Genomic DNA, 21,324 nt, shown 5'->3' on the forward strand with positions numbered 1-21,324 from the left:
TGCTCACGAGCTGCTCGCAGACTCCTCCACGCCCCCGACAGCCCTTATGCTGCAGGGCGAGGGGCTTGCAGAATGGCGGGGGAGCAAGAGGGCAGTAAAGGGAGAGGGACCAAGGCAGGACATCAGCCTTTCCCCCCACCTCTATTCAGCAGGAACCATTTAATCCAGACACTGCTCACGGCAAGGATCTGGCCTAGCCCAGCCAGGCAAGTCCCAGAGGCTGTTTAGTGTCTGTTCAGCAGAGAGCACCGGGAATTCCTTAGCTAAAGCTCACAGCTGGAGGGTGGACTCAAGGTCTGAAAAAGGCCTTTTCCTCCTCAGACTAGTCTGATTCCTGAGCACCCCTCCCAGTGTTCAGCTGGCTTGGGGTATTGCATGCTTGGGGAATGGGCCGGATTCACCTCTGCTCTGCACCTTGGTCAATTACTCCTGCGCAGAGCGGATGTAAAACCCTCCCACGCTGATTTGGGAGCACCCACTTTATACTCATTTCAGAGGGGGGTAAGTGGTGACGTGAGGTGCAGGTGTAGCAGACCCACGTCCAGTTTGCCTGACTCAGCTCGGGCTCAGATTTTTAATGGTATTTAGGCATCGCTCTGCTCAGCGTTGCTACGCCTAACTGATTCAGGTGCCTAAATTCTGCAGACTTTCCGTGAGACCCAGCTGAAGTCAGTGAGGCGTGGCCGCTTGCAAAAGGGGGCCCTACAGCCTTGCCTCGACTGGGGGGAAGGTGCTTTTTTCAGCTGAGCGCGCTCACCTCGCTTGCAGACCTCACTTGATGAGTTAAGCTAGCCCCATTACGGGCTCGGCAAGGCCTGCGGAGCGGTGTGAGAATGGGCGTCAGTGAAGAGTCTATACCTCAAGGAGGGAGAGGAATGGGAGGGAAAACGTAGCCTGGACATCAGGGCAGTACCCTGGCCATGGAGGGCTGTGGAATTGTCTCCCAAGGGAAGGCTGGAAGCCTCGTTGCCTGGGACGTTTAAGGCGAGGCTGGCCGTAATCCTACGAGCATATCTGTAAGGACCAGGCCTGCGTTGGCTGTGGCTGGGGGAGGGGTGGGGCCAGCTGGGCCCATCTCGTCCTCTTCCACCTGTAACCCCTGTGATCGGTGTGTTCCCCTCTGCACCCTGTAGAGTTCTCGCGCCCGGCCTCCGTCAGCGAGAACCACGACGGAGGGGCAGGGTCCGAGAGGCGGGACGAGGACAGTGAGTACAGCGGGTGGCAACGCTCCGAGGCGGAGGATGAATTTGAGGAAGTGACGACCCCGACGAAAATCAAGGAGCTGAAGGTACAGGACCCACTGGGCAGAGACCAGGAGGGTGTCGGAGGCTGGTTTGGAGGGGTGCCCGCTCTATGGATTGGCTAGGGCAACCCCCAGCCTGCACCTGGAGAGAGAAGGAGCCCAGGATGCTAGAGGGGAGGGGCTGCCTCCCACAATCTGTGTCTGTCACACAGCGGTGTCCTTCCCTGCTGGGAGATGCCAAGACCTCCCTGTGAGGCTCTGGCACTGGCCTGAGATACCTGCTCCCAATCCCCTGGACTCCAAGGTACGGGCTTGCCCGTCTTATGTCAGGAAGGGGGACTCTCCTCCTTTCCTTGCCTCATGCCTTTGTTAATCCACCTTGGGCTCACCCATGAGATGTCTCCCATACAGCTGGCCAGGGAGGGCTTTCCCAGCGGGACTCCCAGGAGGTCTCGCAGGGCATCTGCCAGGGCTGGCACTGCTTGACTCCTTGGTGACAGCAGGGAAGGAGGCCCATCGCTAGGTATCTCCGTAGCAGTTCTGCTGGCCTCAGGGTTGCACTGCTCAAGCTGGGCCAGGGAGTAGCTCCTATTCCGATATACCTGGAGAGTGCAGTGCACCTTGCAGCTGCCTTTGGGGAGAGGCAGAGCATTTCGGAGTTGGTCAGAGGACTGTCTGGGTCCGGGAAAGGCAGCCGCAGCATGTAGCCCTGACCAAGGGATGGACCAAGCACTGTCCGCTCTCCCAGTCCTCCTCCGCTCCCCACACAGACACTCGCACTGCACACCCAGGCACATGCAGACACTCGCACTGCACACCCAGGCACACAGATGCATGCGCCGCTCACGCAGGCACTCGCACTGCACACACAGACACTTGCACTGCACACGAAGGCACATGCAGACACTTGCACTGCACACGAAGGCACACGCAGACACTCACACTGCACACACAAGCACGCTCACCGCGACACTCACACTGCCTACGCAGGAACATGCAGGCACTCGCACTGCACACGCAGGCACTCGCACTGCACACCCAGGCACACAGAAGCATGCGCCGCTCACGCAGGCACTCGCACTGCACGCACAGACACTTGCATTGCACACGCAGGCACATGCAGACACTTGCACTGCACACGAAGGCACACGCAGACACTCGCACTGCACACGCAGACACTCGCACTGCACACACAAGCATGATCACTGCAGACACTGCATATACAGGCACACACAAGCACTCACACTGCACCCTCAGGCACTCACACTGCACACGCAGGCACACACATACTTGCACTGTATGCACAGGCACATGCAGACACTTGCACTGCACACACAAGCACGCTCACCGCAGACACTCACCCTGCCTACGCAGGAACATGCAGGCACTCGCACTGCACACCCAGACACTTGCACTGCACACCCAGGCACATGCAGACACTTGCACTGCACACACAAGCACGCTCACCGCAGACACTCACCCTGCCTACGCAGGAACATGCAGGCACTCGCACTGCACACCCAGACACTTGCACTGCACACCCAGGCACATGCAGACACTCGCATTGCACACGCAGGCACACTTACACTGCACACAGACACTTGCAGACACTCACACTGCACACGTAGACATCCCCAAAGATGGCCGTTGACACCAGATACTCACCTACAAATACACCTGCTGTCACAGACACACAGACACACACACACACACTGAAGTACACTATCCTAGTGACACCAGTTGGGTCTTAGGGGAGGCATCCAGGCCTGTGGCTTCTCCTCTCTATCTCCACTTCTCAGGGGCCTGGCCCTCAAGGTCTCCCTGCCCTCCTTTCCCACTGAACAGGGAGGTGGGTTTTCTGAAGCTCCACATCAGTTTGTGACTAGAAATCTAGTGGTGTCAGCAGGGCATCGCTGTGGGAAGCTCACACCGTAGGAGTCCTGTCTGGCACTGCTAGGGCACTGCTGTGGGGAAGCTCACACTGCAGGAGTCCCAGCTGGCACTGCTAGGGTACCTCTGGGGGGAAGCTTATGTTGCTGATTTTGCCCCTGGCATTGCCCAGGGTCCTGTGTTAAACTGAACTGTGATGTATGTGACAAGTTCCCTTGACTGACCATTCCGGTTCCTTTCACCTTCTCTTTGCTGCCAGCCGGAGCAGGAAACCACCCCCAGGCACAAGCAGGAGGTATTCTCTCTCTGGAGCATCTTACTGCCCATTGGTGCATCATATTGTCCATCTCCTTTAAAATAACAAGCACCCCATCTCTTCCCCCCCCCATAAAATGTGTCCCCTATTTACTGGAATACAAGATGCACCCAAGCGTCAGTGGGGAGCCTTCCACTCCGGAGAACTGTCAGATAAACCCCGTAGCCAAGCACACAGATGCTTTCCCCGAAGCACAAGCAGCATCTTCTATCCCACTAAGTAAAGCAGCTCTCCTTGCCTTGTGTGTGTGAGCAAGAGCCCTCCCATGGCGCTACAGCCGGGTCATCGTGCCATTGGGATGTCCTGGCTACTGAGCTCTTTACTGACTCCTCTACGTCTTCTCCTCGTGTCTCTTCTGTGTCTAACCCTCTCCTGCGGGCCCCAGCTCCCTCACACGGAGCAGAACAAGACTCACAGCCCCCAGCCCCGTGACTTCCAGTTTTCAGCGTTATCTCCATGCCAGCCTAGCTCAGAACTCCACATGGCGACTCCTACCTGAGCTCTGTAATTCCACTGGCGAGGCGTGGGGCAGCATGGAGTGATGCTGCACCCCCGTTAGGCATTATTTCAGATACAAACCCTCGTGCCAACTGAACCGTTACTAGGGTTCCTCTCCTAGCGAGAGCTTTGGTCAGGTGGCCTGCTGAGTTCCAGGACCAGCTCCAGCACTGGCCTTCAGGAAGTCACTTAAGATCTTTCTCTGTCTGTTTCACCCATCAGTTAATGGGGAGCATGAGGGCTAGTGCATAATGCTCTTGGAAGATGGGTCTTGCTAGGGAGGGTTATTGCAAGGTTCAGTGTCAGCTCAGAACCAGGCTGCTATTGCCTAGTCTTCGCTAGGGGTCTGTGAGGGTAATTAACCCTTGGAACAATTTATATGGGGATGTGGTGGTCTTTAAATCAAGACGGGGAGTCTTTCCCAAAGAGATGCTCTAACTAAAATCTCTGCCATCATATCCTGCACAAGGGTAAGCCCCTTTGGCAAGCGATCTGCTGTTCAGCCCCAGGTAGTTGGTTTATTTTCCCAGCTCCTGCAGGTGCCTGATCCTGTTCCCTCCATGGTCTGTCTCATCCCTCATTCCTCTCTGCATGTGCCATTCTCCATTGCTGTCATGTGCACCCCAGTAACACCTTGTGCTAGTGATCGGCGAACTTCAGAATGGCTGGGTCTAGGATGCAGATAACGTTTTGGATTCTTATCCTAAACTTCTGTAAGCCTCTTGGGTCTGCAAAGTTGGCTGGACTTCTCATGAGAAGGGCCTTTCTCAGGCCTCTTGACTCCTGCACAGAACCCAGAAATGTACAGGCTGCTACAGGAACTCAAAATAAGGGCAAGGAAGAAGTTTATCTGAACCTTTTTGAACCTCCAAACAGGTTTGAGTTCGGGGCAAAAATTGGAGTTGGTTCTTCTTCTTTTTGAATGGGTTCGCCCATCCCTAGTACAGAAATAGGGGGTCTCACAACCCTCACGATGTCATGGAAAGGATTGGGTCTGCTATAAAGATAGGGCCTGAATCGGTGCGTGGACCTGAACACCCCTGAACCCTTATCTTTATAATGGGCCAAACCCAAACCTCTAGACACCGTAGCACTCGCGGGAGGGCCAAATCCAAGTTTGGACCAATCGCCAGAATCCAGTTCCAGGGAAGCCTTATGGAAAGTCCAGTAGAACATTTTCAACTGGTTCCAACTGGCAACTCTGTACAATAGATTGGAACAGATCTGGCTTACTGACTTAAGGGGTGTTGAGGCATGATGACCCTCCAGCAGAAATCAACAGAGGCCAGTAGAATCTAGTAGAGACTATAGATGACTGGAATGGAGGTGACTCCCCTTTGAGTCCCACCGTTCTACTACTACTGAGTATCATCTAGGATCACCCTGACCCTACATTTGGATCCCAGGGACCTGGGCTTTAGGATGGGAAAGGGGTACATTGATGAGTACCAGGAAGTACGTGTAAGTTCTGCTGGTCACTTTCAGCTGTTCCCTGGAGCTGCCCTAGTCTGCGGGGTGATTCCCGGCACATTTGGCTCTTGAGATCCCACATTCAGGCTCAGCATGAAGCAGGCCCTCCCTTTCCCACAGCGATCCGATCTCTGCCTTGCTAGTTACCTTCCCGTCTCCCTCCCAAAGTTTTTAGACAAACCAGAAGATGTTTTGCTAAAGCACCAGGCCAGCATCAACGAGCTGAAGAGGACGCTGAAGGAGCCCAACAGCAAGCTAGTTCACAGGGACCGGGACAGGAGGCTGCCTTCATCACCAGCCTCTTCCTCACCCAAGAATGAGGATGAGACGCCAAAGGGGACCCCGGAGAAGGCCAGTGAGGTTCGTTCTGTCCTGTCAGTTTTGTGAAGGGGGTTTTCTGTTGATTTGTGTCTGTGGTTTGGTGGGAGGCGAGTATAATTGGTGCCCCGGGGTCCCTGTGCTCTGTGCCACCCAGGAAAGAGTTCAGTGGAGGGTGTGCATATGGCAGCGGCCCTGGGTTGGCCTGTGGATTTGACCTCTTCCCTAGCCTTTGGCAGTGCTTACCCCCCGACACCACAGGAAGTGCCACGCTCAGACATTTGAGTGAGGACTAAAGCCCAACCTCCATCTCATGCAGGGATTGGCCAACATGGCTCCATTGCTCCAGCCAGGGGAGTGGGTTGTGTAGCCCACCCCATGGCTGGAGCCAGTGGTCCTATCTGGAACCCCTGTTGGGTGTCTTACCTCGTCCTTCCTATCGTGATGGCTTCTCTGCTTGCTTCAGGGATGCTACGGAGGAGTCAGGCCTGAGGACTCTCCATGGCCGATCTCCCCGTGCTTGCAGCGTGGAGGGAAGTGAGCGCATAATGCCGGCTGAGCTGTCTGTGGTGCCAGAGTGCAGCTCTGTGCTAGATTCTCCATACGTCCACCATGCGTGACAGGGAGCTGAGAAGTGGGTCCTCTGGGCTCGCTGGGGTAGGCAGGGGAGAGTCTGGCTGCTTCTGGCTGATGTTGAGGGTTTCCGGCCCTCACTGCTCCAGAAGTGCTGGGAGTGGGATGTGGCAGGCCTCACAGACTGTGCTTTCTGGTTGATGCTCTGTTCTGTCTGCAGGGGAGCTCTGGAGATGGCTCTGCAGTCCTGGCATCTTGTACACAGCCCCTTGCGGCGTTAGGGGAATGGGGCTGCAGATACCGCAGCATGTTGAGCTACCCCCCACTGGGGCTGTGAGCCAGAGATGAGGAAGGGCAGGTGAAATCAGTGAGCACTGTGCTCTGCTGGGCAATGGCTTGGACATTCACCTGTGGAGAAGCAGCTTGAGGTGGATTGGGTGGGTGAGCTGGGAGCGGGAGACTGGCTGTTTCAACCAAGACATGGGTTAAAAAGCCACAGCAGGCATCTGGGCTTTGTTGGTAAAGGATGCCACCTGCTGTTAGCTTTGAGCATTGACTCCCTCAATTCCTGGCTGAGGACAGAAGACCTGAGCAGCATCTAAATGGCAAGGCCCTCTCTCTGTCCCGCTCCCTGCCCCGGCTGCAGGGCCCCCTTTATCTTGGATTGGCTGCCAGATCTGTGCTTTGTACAGTGCCGTGCACATCTGTGGAGCTGTATCAGTACTGCTCATAGCCATAATGGGGCTGGTGGTCCCCAGCTCTTTGACCTGGAGATGCGGAAGGGTTCTCTGAGCAAGTTGCCGGGGCACGCCTCATACTGGAGTTGCCAGGACCGTGAGGCAGGCCCATTGCTGTCTCTCAGCTGACTGAGGCTGTAGAGCAGCAGGGGGGTAAGGGACACGGGCGTTTAACACAGGCTAAGGAGGTTTTATGGCCTGAGATCCCTCTGACGTGGGCTCCTCATACCGTAGTGCTGATCTCCGGCTGATCCTGTCACTGGGGTGTGTGGGGGCGGGTTTTGGCACCTAGTCAGGGTGGCTCAGCAGTGAGGGTGACTGAGAGGACGGGGGCAATAAACTGGCAGCCTTGCCAGCCTGGGGAACTATCAGCCATACCCAGTCGTTATCCCTTGCCTCCAAACCACCATGAACAGAAAGCAAAACTTCCAAGTGGGGCCTTCTACCCGCAGCTTCCACCTGGTATCTCCCTTCCTTGGGGGGTACCGCGGAAGCCTGGCTTCTCCTATAGCCCCCCTCTCCCTGCAGCTTCCCGCAGCTCTTTAAGGGAAACCCCATCCCCTTCTCAGCTGGATCGGAGGAGTGAGGAGGGCTGCCTAGCCTCAGGCTTCTGGCCCTCAGAGGGGCAGGCACCCTGGTCCATTGTACCTGTCGGAGAGAGGGTTCTGTAGCTGTGAGGGTGGGAGTGCTTGTCACTGGTGTGGGAGTAACTACCTGCAGATCAGCCTCTCTGGCGCTCAGCCTTGACACTGCCTGGTGGGTGCTGGGCTAGATCGCCCTGTGCCGGGGCTCAGGCTGGCGGGCAGGCCGCGGGGCAGCTGAGGTCAGCAGGAAGGAGTGCATCGCTCAGCAGGTCTGCAGTCTTACTGGCAGTGGGCAAGGATGAGATTTTTAAACAAATGGAGAAAGCACAAAGCCCCAGCTGGGGACTGCAGAGCTGGAATATTCATGACCGTCATTCATTCATTTGGTCATTTATTCATTCGTTCTCATTCTCTCTCTCTCTCTCTCTCTCCCCTTCCCCCCCCCGGCTGTGGGTGCTCGGGCTTCCCTTGCTGAAACAGAGGATGGAAGAGGATTTCCTAGAGGAGTTTTCAGCTGAGCATGGAGCTGCCTTATCCATGGAGTCTTTCACCCAGAAAAGTCTTGCCTCTTCTCCTGAGGTTATCATCAGCCTTTCCATTTCTCTCTCTTTCCCCCACCCACTCTTTGTCTCTGTTTGTTTACTGGACAGCCATTGCCAGGCAGTCTCCGTTTGTAGCCCCTTGCGTAATTCACCTCAGGGCCCCTGGGAAGATTTCCTGCCAATGCACCAGCCATGCATGGGCAGCCAGTCAACTGCTAACGGGGCATATTCTGAACTGGTTCTCCCATGGTAACTGAGTGATAAGGGTGTGTGTGTGGAGGATTAAAGGCATAGACAGGTCCAGCACTGATCTCTGGAGCAGGGTTAGTCATCAATACTGATCTGGGAGCCTCTTTACGTTGTCTTAGAAAATACTGGTTTGGCTGTGGTGTTGGTGAGAGAAACCAAGCAGCGAGGCTGAGCAGTTCTTCCTTTATACCACCTAGAGCTGTGGTGTTGAAACTGGTAATCTAAGCAGGGTTGGGTCTAGTCAGTTCTTGGCTGGGAGCCGAGCCCTCCAAGGAAAACCAAGGTGCAGCAGGAGGTGGTGCTGGTAATTCAATCAGGAGATGGTTCTCTTTAAGTCAGTATAGAGGTAGACAGAGCTAGGTGCTATGCTGGAGCTGCTCTGTCTCCTCAGAGATGTAAATCTGAGGTGCAGACCACTTTTCCCTGATGATCCCTGAGTGTTTTTCTCCATAGAGGAGGTGCTAATCCTGGTGTGCTGGCCAAAGTCCATTTTGGGTAATTACGGGACATCCTACCCACTTAAAGCTCCGCTGCGTTTGCATTTGGTTGTGATGGCTTTCTTCACCTCCTATCCTAAATGGTTGGGTAGGGTTGTTGCTATGTGCTTTTAACCAGCTGCTGCCCTGCTCCCTGGAGATAGGTCCAGTTGGGTGATGAGGGAAGTGATGTATAGTGGGCAGACACTTGCGGATACTGTTTTTTCACAGTCCTCACTCAGGCAAAGCTTCCGTTCCTGAAAAGGGGGTTTGCCAAAGTAAAATCTGAGCAAGGACCCTAGGGTTTGGCCCACCATTTGTGAAGCACAGTGGGACCCTTCTGGATGAAGGGTCTTATAGGAACGTATGGGGCTATGCCCATCATTCTTCAAGGGTCCATTAATTTGGAGTGCCTCACAGTTTAGGAGCTCAGATACCATGGTGATGGGCGTGGTATAGAACAGAATACAACTCAGAGCAGTTACTGTCTGTCTTTTTAGGTAGTTAGATGGCCTCCATCACCTAGATAGTTACCCTCACAACACCCCTGCGAGGTAGAGCCTGCTGCTACCCCATATTGGGGCCTGATTTCCAGAGGACCAGAGCTCCTGTCTCTTCACCTTAAATGGAGCTGCTGCCTCTCGGCACAGTGCATAATCAAGCCATTGGCCTTTCACCCGCAATTCAGTGGATGCTTCTGAAATATTTGGTTTATACCCATATTAAACCCTCATAAAAGAGCCCCCTCCCCACATGCAGTGGAGTGAGTGCCTCTGTGGAATCCAGTATGCCCTCGCTCTCAGGTGTTTGCCCTTCTGGGAGGGAAATGAGTCTGTCGGTGCCTTTGCTCTTTATGTTTCTTGTGGTATCGATTTCTTAGTATGGCGAGGTGGGATGTGCATGGGGGGGAATATTACCGTGGAATTTTCCACTAGGCGGAAGAAAACTAGGCTTCAACCTGGTTCCCCCAATGTGAGTTTGCTCTGTCCACACAGGGGAGAGTGAATCAGATTCTAGCTTGGTTGGGGCAGAGCCGTGCTTAAACATGGTGATTTCTGCCACCTAGATGGATCCAAAGGGGAGCTGAGAGACATGTTCTGATTAACCTACCTCGATGAGGGGGGAAGATGTGAGGCTGTCAGTGCTTGGAGCCAGGAGAGGGAGAGGGGAGCCTGGGGCCTTTGCACCCTGTTAAGATATGGTTGTGCGACAGGGAGCCTTGGGATGCTATCCCTTAACTCAGTTATCTCCTGGTGGACCTGGCAGCTTGTAACTGCTTTGGGATTGTTTGCAAACCCTACTACAACCTAGCACAGTTGCAGCCTGCTTTGCATCCACCCCTAATGTGGTTACCAATAACCCTGCTGAGAAAGTGCACCCTAGATTAGCCCCCCATGGGCCAGCATGGCTGGTAAAACGTCCTATCCTCTGTGAACAACTGTGTTGGAAAAATACGTTGGGAGCCCAATGCTTGCCAGCACTTTCTAAATCTGATTGTTTCTCGTGCAGTTCGAGCCAGGGTGAGGACAGAGCCGAAAGCAGGGTCTGATGTAACAAAGTGCAGTTGCAGAGGCGCCCACAAGGGTAGGATAGAAGATGCTGCAATTAAACAGCCCTGTTTTGGAGAGGAAAGGGGCTGAATTTCTGGTGCTCTCAGGAGCCCTGGGGGCTCTTTGATAGGACAGTCGGATGCCTCACACCAGTTAGTCCTGCATCTGATTATCCGAACAATGCTCCGGATTTTCCCCCACCCTGCTCCGCAGACTTGTACATAATTGTGTCTGTATCCAGCTCACCAACTGCAAAAGCGTTTAAGTCAAGAGTTCCCCCATCCCTGCTCATTCAGAACAGCACACCAAGGCAGAGGTCTGCAATATAGGACTCATCACAACGGCCCACTGGAAACAGCTCCTTAAAATCCTGGCACTTGCTGTCCAGTAAACCACAGGGGCAACGCCTTCCAAAGACCTTGCTAACTGTACATAGTGAATTTGTGCAAAGCAGGTAGCTCTGGCCAGGCAAGTGCAGGGGGTTCAATATGCCAAAAGGATGCACTGGCAAAGAGGCAAGTGCAGTCCTTTGGGAACGTGGGCCTCACGTCTGGATTTGGTGGCTGTTTGAACAATAGCTAGCTAATAGAAAGCTGTTGAAACGCAGTGGGCCAGTGGCTTTTATTAGCAAAAGGACCTGATCTGCCACTGCCTTACTCCAGTTTGGCACCTTTTATTTCAGTGACGTTACCAGCATAACAGTGGAGTTACACCATGGGGAATCAGGGCTAGAATCATTATCGTTCAAGCAGGTTTGCACTGAAATGGTCTGATCACCCCAGGAGAGGCGGATCAGATTACGATACAGGCTGCATGGCAGCTTTCCCCCATCTGAGGTGTGTTCCTCTGTGTCCCCATGCTGTGGGTTGGTTTTTTATGAAATGTGTCCACTCTTGCTAGCTCTGTGCACTCCTAGCATGGAAATGGAGCTTGGAAGCAAAACTTCCGTCATAGAGTTTATTTTGAAAAAAATTAAAAACCCAGCACGAATGGGGGGGCCATAAAAGCATGGAGTGCATTTAGCACTGTAATCTTTCACTCTGATTGTTGGAAGCATTTGGTGATTTGAAACACTCCAGTGCAGAGCTGGATTGATTTCAAGTTTTGTTCTCTATTTAATTCCAAGTGTTTATGGCTGTGAGTTGAGGGTTTGATGTATGGCTGCTGTGGCTTTGTCCTTGTGAAATCCAGGCTCTTAATGGGTAACACCGAGTTCTTTAGTTTGGAGTGTGTTTAAGAAATGGATGGAGGCCCCCTGCCATAGTGCTCCATACTGTCCCCCCTCTCCTTCTCTCTGTGGAGTCAAATGTCCAAGTCCACCGTGTATTCAGGGAAATCATTTGGAGCCTTCAATTTTAAGGCCAGTTGAAACTGGATTCTCTTCCTCCCACAATCCCCCACCACCACCAAGTCCCCTTTTACAGGATAAAAGAAAAGGAGTACTTGTGGCACCTTAGAGACTAACCAATTTATTTGAGCATGAGCTTTCGTGAGCTACAGCTCACTTCATCGGATGCATGCCGTGGAAACTGCAGCAGACTTTATTTATACACAGAGAATATGAAAAAATACCTCCTCCCACCCCACTGTCCTGCTGGTAATAGCTTATCTAAAGTGATCATCAGGTGGGCCATTTCCAGCACAAATCCAGGTTTTCTCACCCTCCACCCCCTCACACAAATTCACTCTCCTGCTGGTGATAGCCCATCCAAAGTGACAACTCTTTACACAATGTGCATGATAATAAAGTTGGGCCATTTCCTGCACAAATCCAGGTTCTCTCACCCCCCTCCCAGCAGGAGAGTGAATTTGTGTGAGGGGGTGGAGGGTGAGAAAACCTGGATTTGTGCTGGAAATGGCCCACCTGATGATCACTTTAGATAAGCTATTACCAGCAGGACAGTGGGGTGGGAGGAGGTATTTTTTCATATTCTCTGTGTATAAATAAAGTCTGCTGCAGTTTCCACGGCATGCATCCGATGAAGTGAGCTGTAGCTCACGAAAGCTCATGCTCAAATAAATTGGTTAGTCTCTAAGGTGCCACAAGTACTCCTTTTCTTTTTGCGAATACAGACTAACACGGCTGTTACTCTGAAACCTTTTACAGGATGTAATTCTTGGGGTTCACGCTGTTTGTAAGGAACACTTCAGGGGCCAGATGCCACTTTCTCTGTGGTGCTGGGGTCTGAGGCAACAGCCAGGCAACTAAACATGGTCTGATTAGCAAGGCTTCATCTCCAGCTAAATGGGGATGCCAGTAGGCCCGCAGAGCGACACCGCAGGTTGTCTCAGGAATGAGAATGAGCGACTTGTTCTCCCCTCAGCTTTCCAGAGCTCCGGTCAGACTAGCTCTTTTCTCTCAGTCCAGTTGGGCCTAGGCAGATGGCCGACACGCTGGAGATGACTGAGGGGAAAAGAACAAGCGGGTCCTTTTGTACACTGAGTTGGTGAGGTCGTGCAACCTGGTCTGACCAGATCCCTCTGCTTCTCATGCCACCCTCCCAGTCGCCAGAGAAGGGGGCCATGGAGGTATCTGACAGCCTTATCTGTAGCCAGAGAGGAGCCATTGATCGTCTTCACACAGGTTGGCTCATGGGGCCCAGGGCTCTCCACTGGGGTTGTTGTTTTACCTCCTTTTTAGCCAGATCTGTCTTCACTGAGGAATTCATGGTGACCAAAGCACAGCTGCAAAATCCTTCTGCCATTCATGCCAAGAGTGGCAGCACCTGCCACTGAAAGAAGATCCATTGTTCAAGCTACTTTGGACTTGCCAGCTCCAGTTCTCTCTCCCCTGGCTGCTGGTATCTCCTCCTCCTCTAAGTATCTCATTTGCTTCTCTCCTAATGAGACGGTTGAGTGACCTTCTAACTAGTCCACGTCTGGCCCCAGCTGCCTCCTGCTACATGGCCCAATTGAGCCTGACTTCTCTGCCTTGGACTGCCTGCAGGAGGAGCTTCCTGAAAGTCCCAACACCAGCCAGGCAGCAGGGCAGAGGAGCGTGTGCCCAGGAGACACACTGAGCCAGGGCATTCTCCAGGTAGGCAGTTCTTCTAGCTAGGGCCGGCCACTGTTTAAAGCTGGCCTCCTCTGACAGAACACCCAAGGGAGAGTTCTAGTGCACAAACCACCCCCCACTTCTGGGGGCAACTCACTAGGAGTATAACTGCCCCAACTGGTGCAAATAAAGGGGGAGAATGAGCTCTCTCGGTCAGAATCCCCAAGGTCTTTTTCTTTTGGGTCCTGCCATTTATATGTATAGGTTGGGGGAGAGGGCTGGGACATGGGATTGGGGGTTTTCACTGGTCATTTCAATTATCCCTGAATTTAACAGTCCTCTCTTATTCTCTCCCCCGTCCCCCTGGCAGCTTTTTCGTTATACAGCATTTTCTTCCTTTCTCCTTCCTTTTTTTTTTCTCTCCCCTTTTTCGTTTTCTCTCCTCTTTGGCAGTTTTCTTCTCTCTCTCTTTCACTCTCTCTGCAGTTAGTATTTGGGACTGATGTTTCCACCTTCTGCGCTGAATGACACCACATGACTAAGTTGTGCACAGTTCAACACGAACACCCAGTGCTAACTCCCCCGCCCCCATCAGTGCCCGCCGGTACCCAGGGCTTTGGTGGATACAGTAGTTTCTGCTCATTTTAGTTCAGGTCTCTTTCCAACTCACTCTTTTCTCTATTGGAAGAGGAGCAGTGCAGCCAACTGCAAATCCTTTGGTGCTGAAATTTGCTGTTTTGTGCTGCAGAAAATCAGCATGGTCAGCCTTCAGAGACACCGTCTTCTACAGCAGGCCGCCCTAGGGTATGCTGTCTCTCTGTCCCACAGTGTACTGTGCTGGGAATATACTACAGTACAATCCATATCCCCGCACGGGCTCCCTGCAGCATGCTACACTGAGCCCTAGCAAACCAGTTGCTGCATGACGATGCTGCAGTTTTGATTCAGTTGCAACTCAATCCACTCTCTGTTCTGATGTGCTCCAGCAAAGTAGTATTCTAGTGTCATTAGAGACTACATACCAAGTGAGAGCTTTAAATAAACACACCCTAAAGTCCTGGCTGCTCTGGGCGAGCGGTACAAATCCCATGATATCAGAGTAGACAGTTAGCTTGACTTTCCCGTTGAAGAAAATTCCCATCCTCTTGCTGTTGCGTTCCAGTGGGTTATTTTTAAGAAAAGGTTAGACAAACACCTGTCAGGAATGGTCTCGATAATACTTACTCCTGCCTTGGTTGCAGAGGACTGGACTAGAATACCTCTCGAGGTCCCTTCCAGTCCTATGATTCTATGATCCCCCACCTTCCACCCTAGCAATGGCTGAACTCCAGCAATGCTGTGTGTATGTAGCTTGTAAAGTTTTTAGCTGTCCTGTGACATGAAAAGTGTAAAATGTGGTGCCTGTATACTAATTATATTAATAATTAATAATGATCTGGCAGCCCACTCCACTGTGTAGCAACAGATCTCTACAGTCTAGATGCATGGGGTTGAATAGCAAATATCTTTCCATGTCCCTGCTGCAGGATGCTGCCTTTTTGCAGTATACTGTAGATTGTTGTACTGCTGTTCTTGGTCCTTGCTGCAGTGTTGGTAGCTATACCAGCTGTTGTGACCTGAATCCTTGTTTTTCTAGATTGTATTTTGTGATGGGCCCCTTCCTGAATTGCTGGAAACTCAGATAAATTGTTCCCTCTGATCAGGTTTGTCTGGAGAGCTGGGAAATTAGGGGAAGATCTAACAGCAGTCCATGCTCATGTGACTTGGTGTGCCAATGCCAAACTCTCCACGGGTGTCAAGGATGTCTAAGAAGTGGTGGTATCATGGGACCACAAATTTGGGAACTGACTCAGGGTCGCAGACCTGTGCTAACTGGGTGGTGGGCTCGATCTCAAAGGAGAAGGGGCTCTATAGACAGATGAATTAGCAGAGACACAAATGCTCTTGAACAGATGTGATGCTTTCTAGCAAACAGCTGTGGCAAAAATCAGGGATTGAGAGGAAATCAGAGATTTCTAGCATTGTTAAAAACATTCTCACTATACATAAAGGACTGTACCTAATTCTCCTTTGAAAATCCCCTGTGAAGTTCTACGAAACTTTGATTGGCTTTGGAACCAGTCAGAGCTGTAGAATGCTGACAGAGCTGAGTATGGGTCAGATTCTCTCCTTGCTTACCCCGTGTCAATCTGACATGACTCTGTTGCAGTCAGAGTACGTGGGCATAGGTCAGCTGCTTGAAAAATGGGGCAAAATTTTCGTGAACATTTTCTAGAAAATTTCATCCTGTTTTTCATCCAAATTCAAAATGTCAGTGAAAAATGCTGAAATTTCGAATTTCAGCATCTTTCAACCAGTTCTGTTCTACAGCCATTCAAAAAACATGGTGATGGTTTCACTAATATATCAGCGGATAAGTTAGACCCCTCCCCCCCCAGTGAAATTGCAAATTTTGAAAAAAGAAATTGATCAGCTGTAGCTGAGAGTAGAATTTGGTCCCGAGCATTCAAAAAGGGCTCGGGGTCCGACTCATTAAAAAGCTAAGCACCCTCTCTTCCATTGACTTCAGCACCAGTTACACAAGATCAGGCCCCTAGATTTCAATACCTGCTATCATTTGGTTACTTGCCAGCTCCTTTGTACACACATCTGCATCAGTTGTTGCATGAGTAATAATGGTTTAGTCAATGCAGCCTTCGTTACTTAACTAAACAGTGATCAGCTATTTAGGTAAAGTATGTTTGATGCTAACTCTTCTTGCTCAAATTGCAATACAGGGTTCAGAGCATTGGGTATTTGTAGAGAGAGAAACTTCTAGGCTGGAAGAGCTTGCTCTAGAGAAAGCTATTGGAACCAAGAAAGAAGACGCACGTGCAGGTACTTCAGAGGAGCAAACAAGTGTGAGCTTATCAAAAGTGGACATTGCGGTAGGGAAAGCCAAAAAAACAGCAGCAAAAGAGGAACCAGCAAGTGTGAAACTGGACACTCATGCAAGAGACAAAATGATTGCTAGTCCAGAGGATTTTGAATCTGTTTGGGAGGATGAAATGTCTGAGAGCGAAATCAGAGAAGACCCCCATTTGGAGGCAGAAGGCCAGCCATCTGAGAGTGGCAAAGAGCAGAAGTCCAAGGAGGGAAAAGAAGAGGTGATAACTAATGAACTTGAACAACCAGTTGGCTCTTTGGAAGGCAAAGCCGAGCAAAATCAACAACCTGAAGATTCTCAAGCAGATGAAAGACCAAGGTCTGAGCCTTCTGGGCCAGAAGCTCCAAAGAAAGAAAGCAAGGCTACCGTGCAAGAGCCTGGGTCTGTCTCACCCTCTTCAGATAAGGAAGAGTCCATAATACCTAGCCCAACCTCTGAGGGTGTTAAAGCTAATGTGGAGTTTAGTGATGATGAGACAATGTCTTCTGCTGCAGAGAGGATCTTCTACTTAGGAGCTACAGAAGGAGACAAAAAGGAGAGTAAAATCCATCTCAGACTCGAAGAGGAAGAAAAGTCTTGTTCTGCTGAAAAAGAGGGGCTGGAGCCCAAAACAGACATTTCAGTTGAAAAAGGGAAGAGCCCTGAGCTTGAACCAGCATCTGACCCAACAGCTATAATGAGAAAGGACAAGTTCCAACCCACTTCCTCAGCAGGTGACCAAGGAAAGTCAGAGACAGATGAACCAGGTATAGAATCAAACCAAGCTGAGAAGGTCCTAGAGCTTAGCAAAAAGACACGCCCCCTAGGACATTGTACTGCAGAGAAGGGGACATGTGCACCAGAGGAAGAGGAGTCTGCGGGGTCAATTGGCAGTGAATCGAAAGGTGGAAGTGAATCCGAGTCATGCTCTGCAGCAAAGGAATCGAGGGACAAGGACCCACAGGAACCAATGGCAGAATTAAAGCTCGGTTCCCTCCCCAGGGAAGGTGGAGAGACTGAGCTCTCTCAGCAGCGGGGCAAGAGGTACAGTGCAGCACAAAGCTCCATCCTGGCAGAAGGCCTGAAAGGGTCAGAAAAACAGGACATGTGGAAAGGGGAAGCGACTTCAAATGTGTCAGGGACTGGAAGGGAAACAACTGAGCTGGGAGAAAGAGAAATGTCAAAAATGGTGCTTCAGATGGAAGCCATAGAGATTAAACCAACCCCCATGAGTCCCCACTGGCAGCATCCTCCCAGCACGACAGAAAGTCCAGAGGAAGAGAAACTAAGCCAGCCCACCATGGGTGGGCTGCCCCAGGACACAGGCCCCACGGCCGGCACGCCACCCCAGGACACAGGCCCCACGGCCGGCACGCCACCCCAGGACACAGGCCCCACGGCCGGCACGCCACCCCAGGACACAGGCCCCACGGCCAGCACGCCGCCCCAGGACACAGGCCCCACGGCCGGCGCGCCGCCCCAGGACACAGGCCCCACGGCCGGCGCGCCGCCCCAGGACACAGGCCCCACGGCCGGCGCGCCGCCCCAGGACACAGGCCCCACGGCCGGCGCGCCGCCCCAGGACACAGGCCCCACGGCCGGCGCGCCGCCCCAGGACACAGGCCCCACGGCCGGCGCGCCGCCCCAGGACACAGGCCCCACGGCCGGCGCGCCGCCCCAGGACACAGGCCCCACGGCCGGCGCGCCGCCCCAGGACACAGGATCTGCCATGGACGAGCCACTGCAGGATAAACCTCCTTCAGGAGAAGAAGCTGAAGCCTTCTCTACACACTCTCCTGTAAGAGGATCACCTCATGGGGACAAGGAATTGTCACAGCTTGTTGTTGCCACGGCTGAAGGCAGGAAACCTACCAACAGGAAACAAAAGCCAGAGTCTGGGCCTTTGAAGTCCATTGGAGGTGGGGTGGAAGTCGTGTCTCAGGAGCCTGAGGAGGCACCCGTGGAGCTGGCTTCACCCTCCAACACCACTGGTTGGCAGGGCTCACAGGGGCATGACAGCGAGATGTATGAAAAAGCCTCTGTGGCTTCTAAAATTAAGCTGTTTGAACAAGGTGGCGCTTGTGGCCCAGTCTCTGATGAGCGAAAAAGAACAGCCCAAGAGCAGCCACGAGAGAGTGAAACCAGGAGAGCATCTAAACCAACAGAGGTGCAGATAGAATCGCCACGGGCCACGGGCCTAGTCATGTCTCCCACACCCTCGGTTGCCTCAGATGACAGAGCCAGGCATGCTGGGGAAGTGTCTGGTGTGGGATACCTAACCATTGCGCAACGGGCAGCCACAAGAGAGTCTTCCCAGCCTCCGTCTTTGAAGGAGGGTGTTTCCACCGATTCAGAGCACAGAGGAGAAGACGACACCAGGCTTGCTTCCCCCGATTCCGGCTATGAAATCACCCTGACAGAAGCTGTGGTAACTCCTCCCATGAACTGTCCCAATGGAAAGTTCATAAGCATGTTGCGTGGCTCTTTTATTTATGATCATGTTCAATGGCACCTCACACATCCATTGACTGAGAACGGCCGCTTTGCATTCCCTGTCCTTTATGTATGTGTATGTGGCCTGGCTCCTAAGCTGAATGCAGACCCGCTGGCCAGTCGGTCCATCAGCTTTTGTTTTGTGAACTCCTGACAGTTTGGCCCCCTGGAGAATGCCAACTGCTAATGTGAAACTGGGCACACGAGCTTCATGCCCAGGAGCAAGAAGGGGGCATGGGGGTGTGGATCAGAGAGCTTTTATATCACACACACACACACCTAGCAGCAAAATTCCCACGCTTCCGGCTTCTCCCTTGCACTTCTTAATTTGTTGTCCCCTCTTGCTTGGCTTGTGAGTCCCTTTCACCCCCCTCCCCCACCCCACTTTGGCAGGCGGGTGACTGGAGGGTGAAATAGCTTTCTGCTGCTCTTGTAAGGCACTGGCTCAGTTCCTTTTGGAGTTCATTGCTAAAGACTAACCCGTTTCTCTAATCCAGAGCAAATCTCAGGAACCAATTTGGGAAGAAAAGGATTTATCTGATCCGTCAGTAAAAGCCGCCCCGAAAGAAGAGGGTTTAAGGACTGCTATCCCAGTGGTCTCCCAGGTCTCAGTGCTGTTTTACTAACTGCTTCTTACTGTAGTATGAAAGCTCACCTTAACCAGCTGAGGACTGTAAGCTTTTGACTCGTTCCCCAATTGCAGAGCTGCTATATGTATATGTATATATATATGTATATGTATATGCTCCTCTCGAGTTTGTTGGAGACCCCCATGTCTCATACCTCTCGACCCACCAGTCATCTGGACAAAAGGCAGCTGAATTGGAATGGGTCCGAACAAAGTGGGGGATATCTCTGACTTTGTGAGGGCCTGATCCTGAGAACACTGAGGTCACTGGAAGGCTTTCCATTGACATCACTGGGCTTTCGTTCAGCCTTTATAGAGGAGTGAAACTGTTTCTTGAGCAAAAAGCAAATCTTAAAACAAAAATAATGAATAATTTCTGATTCCTGAGCTGTAACCAGGTGGCAAGCAGGGTGGGGTGAAATTTACCCTGTGCTGGGACAGTTGAGAGGTATGTATGTCATTCGAGAGGAGCCAGCAGAGGAAGGCTATCTCTTTGCTCTGATCCCGTTGTCAATTACACTGATTAAACACGCAGCTGATTAAACTTGAATGGGTCCGCTCCGGTTGTGCAGCAAGCTTTTGAGAAGCATTACAGAGTCCGGGCTCGTTCTCACACAAGTGCTCTGTTCAGCTTCCAGCAGGATCCCCTGCAGGGTGATGCCCTGCCCTGTCCCATTCACAGGGCCTCCATGGGTGAACATTGACCATTCCTCCCATACATCTGATTAATAAAAACCTAGAGTGATGCTCCAATACAGTGAGTGTAAAACTCTCATGGGGTGATCTCAGTGAAATTGACAAGCCCCTTCACTTCTCCTTGAATACATGCAGCTGATGGAGCTTTTTTCTTTTCTTTCATTCAAAACTCTTATCCTCTCCCCCTTTCCCTTCCGTGTTTGTTTTGGTGCCAAACTTACTGACACACAATTGCAGTCTGAGCCGTTTATAAATGTCTCTTAACATACCTGTTGTTTTGCACATATCTGCTTCCATCAGGCTCAACAACATGCCTGAGAATTTCTTTGGGACTGTTGTTCTTTTTTTTATTATTATTATTATTTCTTTTCTAATTCCTCTCTACAAATCAGACCAAATAAATTCCCCCTGCAAAGTTGCTGCTGTCAAACGTTTCAGTTTTCATGCTTGAGTTGTGTTTGAATCCCCCTCTGTGACATTTCCCCGGCCGCCTCCTCCCTCTCTCCTGTTGGCTTAGCTGGCTCTAGCCTGCCCTTCGGTATTTACAGTCTTAGCCTCTCTCCGCCATTGTGTCTCATTCAGAGAGCGGGAGCAAAGGAGGGAGCAGAGGAGAAAGCGAAGCCACCTCGGCACAGGGCTCCTGAGAGCGACACTGGGGATGAGGAGCAAGACCAGGAGAGGGATTCAGTCTTTCTGAAGGACAACCACCTGGCCATTGAGCGAAAGTGCTCGAGCATCACGGTCAGCTCGACCTCCAGCCTGGAAGCCGAGGTGGACTTCACTATGATCGGCGACTTCCATGGCACAGCCTTTGAAGACTTCTCCAGAAGTCTGCCTGAGCTCGATAAAGACATGAGTGAGAGGGAAGCTGAAGGTGTGATTTCCTCCCAGGATGCTGACAAAGCAGCTCCTGGCCAAGAAGAAGATGCCAAGGAAGGGGAGCAGGGCTCCCACCATATCCCAGAAGTGTCCCACTTTGAGGTACAATGGGGAAACGCCCCAAGACTTGTGTTTCAGTGTTGTCATCTCACAGAGTTATCTGTCTTGGCATCTGGTATTGCTTGACCAGCATGCCCCTTGCATCTTTTTGGAAGAGCATGCCAGCTTTCAGACAACCCAGAGATCCTCTGGAGTGTCTTTGTTTTCCCCAAATGAATGTTG

At 51.9% G+C, this 21,324-nt stretch overlaps 1 protein-coding gene across 11 annotated transcripts in view; it reads left to right on the forward strand.

Annotated features, from left to right (window-relative positions):
* Positions 1-21,324, forward strand: part of EPB41L1 (erythrocyte membrane protein band 4.1 like 1) — a 151,832-nt gene that overhangs the window by 117,040 nt on the left and 13,468 nt on the right. For 2 of the 11 annotated variants that reach the window (XM_073309827.2, XM_073309828.2), the window contains 7 exons: positions 1,134-1,288; positions 3,393-3,428; positions 5,586-5,777; positions 8,110-8,208; positions 16,219-18,774; positions 19,337-19,444; positions 20,746-21,144. In XM_073309827.2, the coding sequence (XP_073165928.2) occupies positions 1,134-1,288; positions 3,393-3,428; positions 5,586-5,777; positions 8,110-8,208; positions 16,219-18,774; positions 19,337-19,444; positions 20,746-21,144 (3,545 nt within the window). The remainder of the gene's footprint in view (positions 1-1,133; positions 1,289-3,392; positions 3,429-5,585; positions 5,778-8,109; positions 8,209-16,218; positions 18,775-19,336; positions 19,445-20,745; positions 21,145-21,324) is intronic. The other 9 variants (XM_073309832.2, XM_073309831.2, XM_073309829.2 and 6 more) reach the window with 9 other exon arrangements.

The sequence above is a fragment of the Lepidochelys kempii genome, chromosome 13, assembly GCF_965140285.1.
Source record: "Lepidochelys kempii isolate rLepKem1 chromosome 13, rLepKem1.hap1, whole genome shotgun sequence".
Lineage (NCBI taxonomy): Eukaryota > Metazoa > Chordata > Testudines > Cheloniidae > Lepidochelys > Lepidochelys kempii.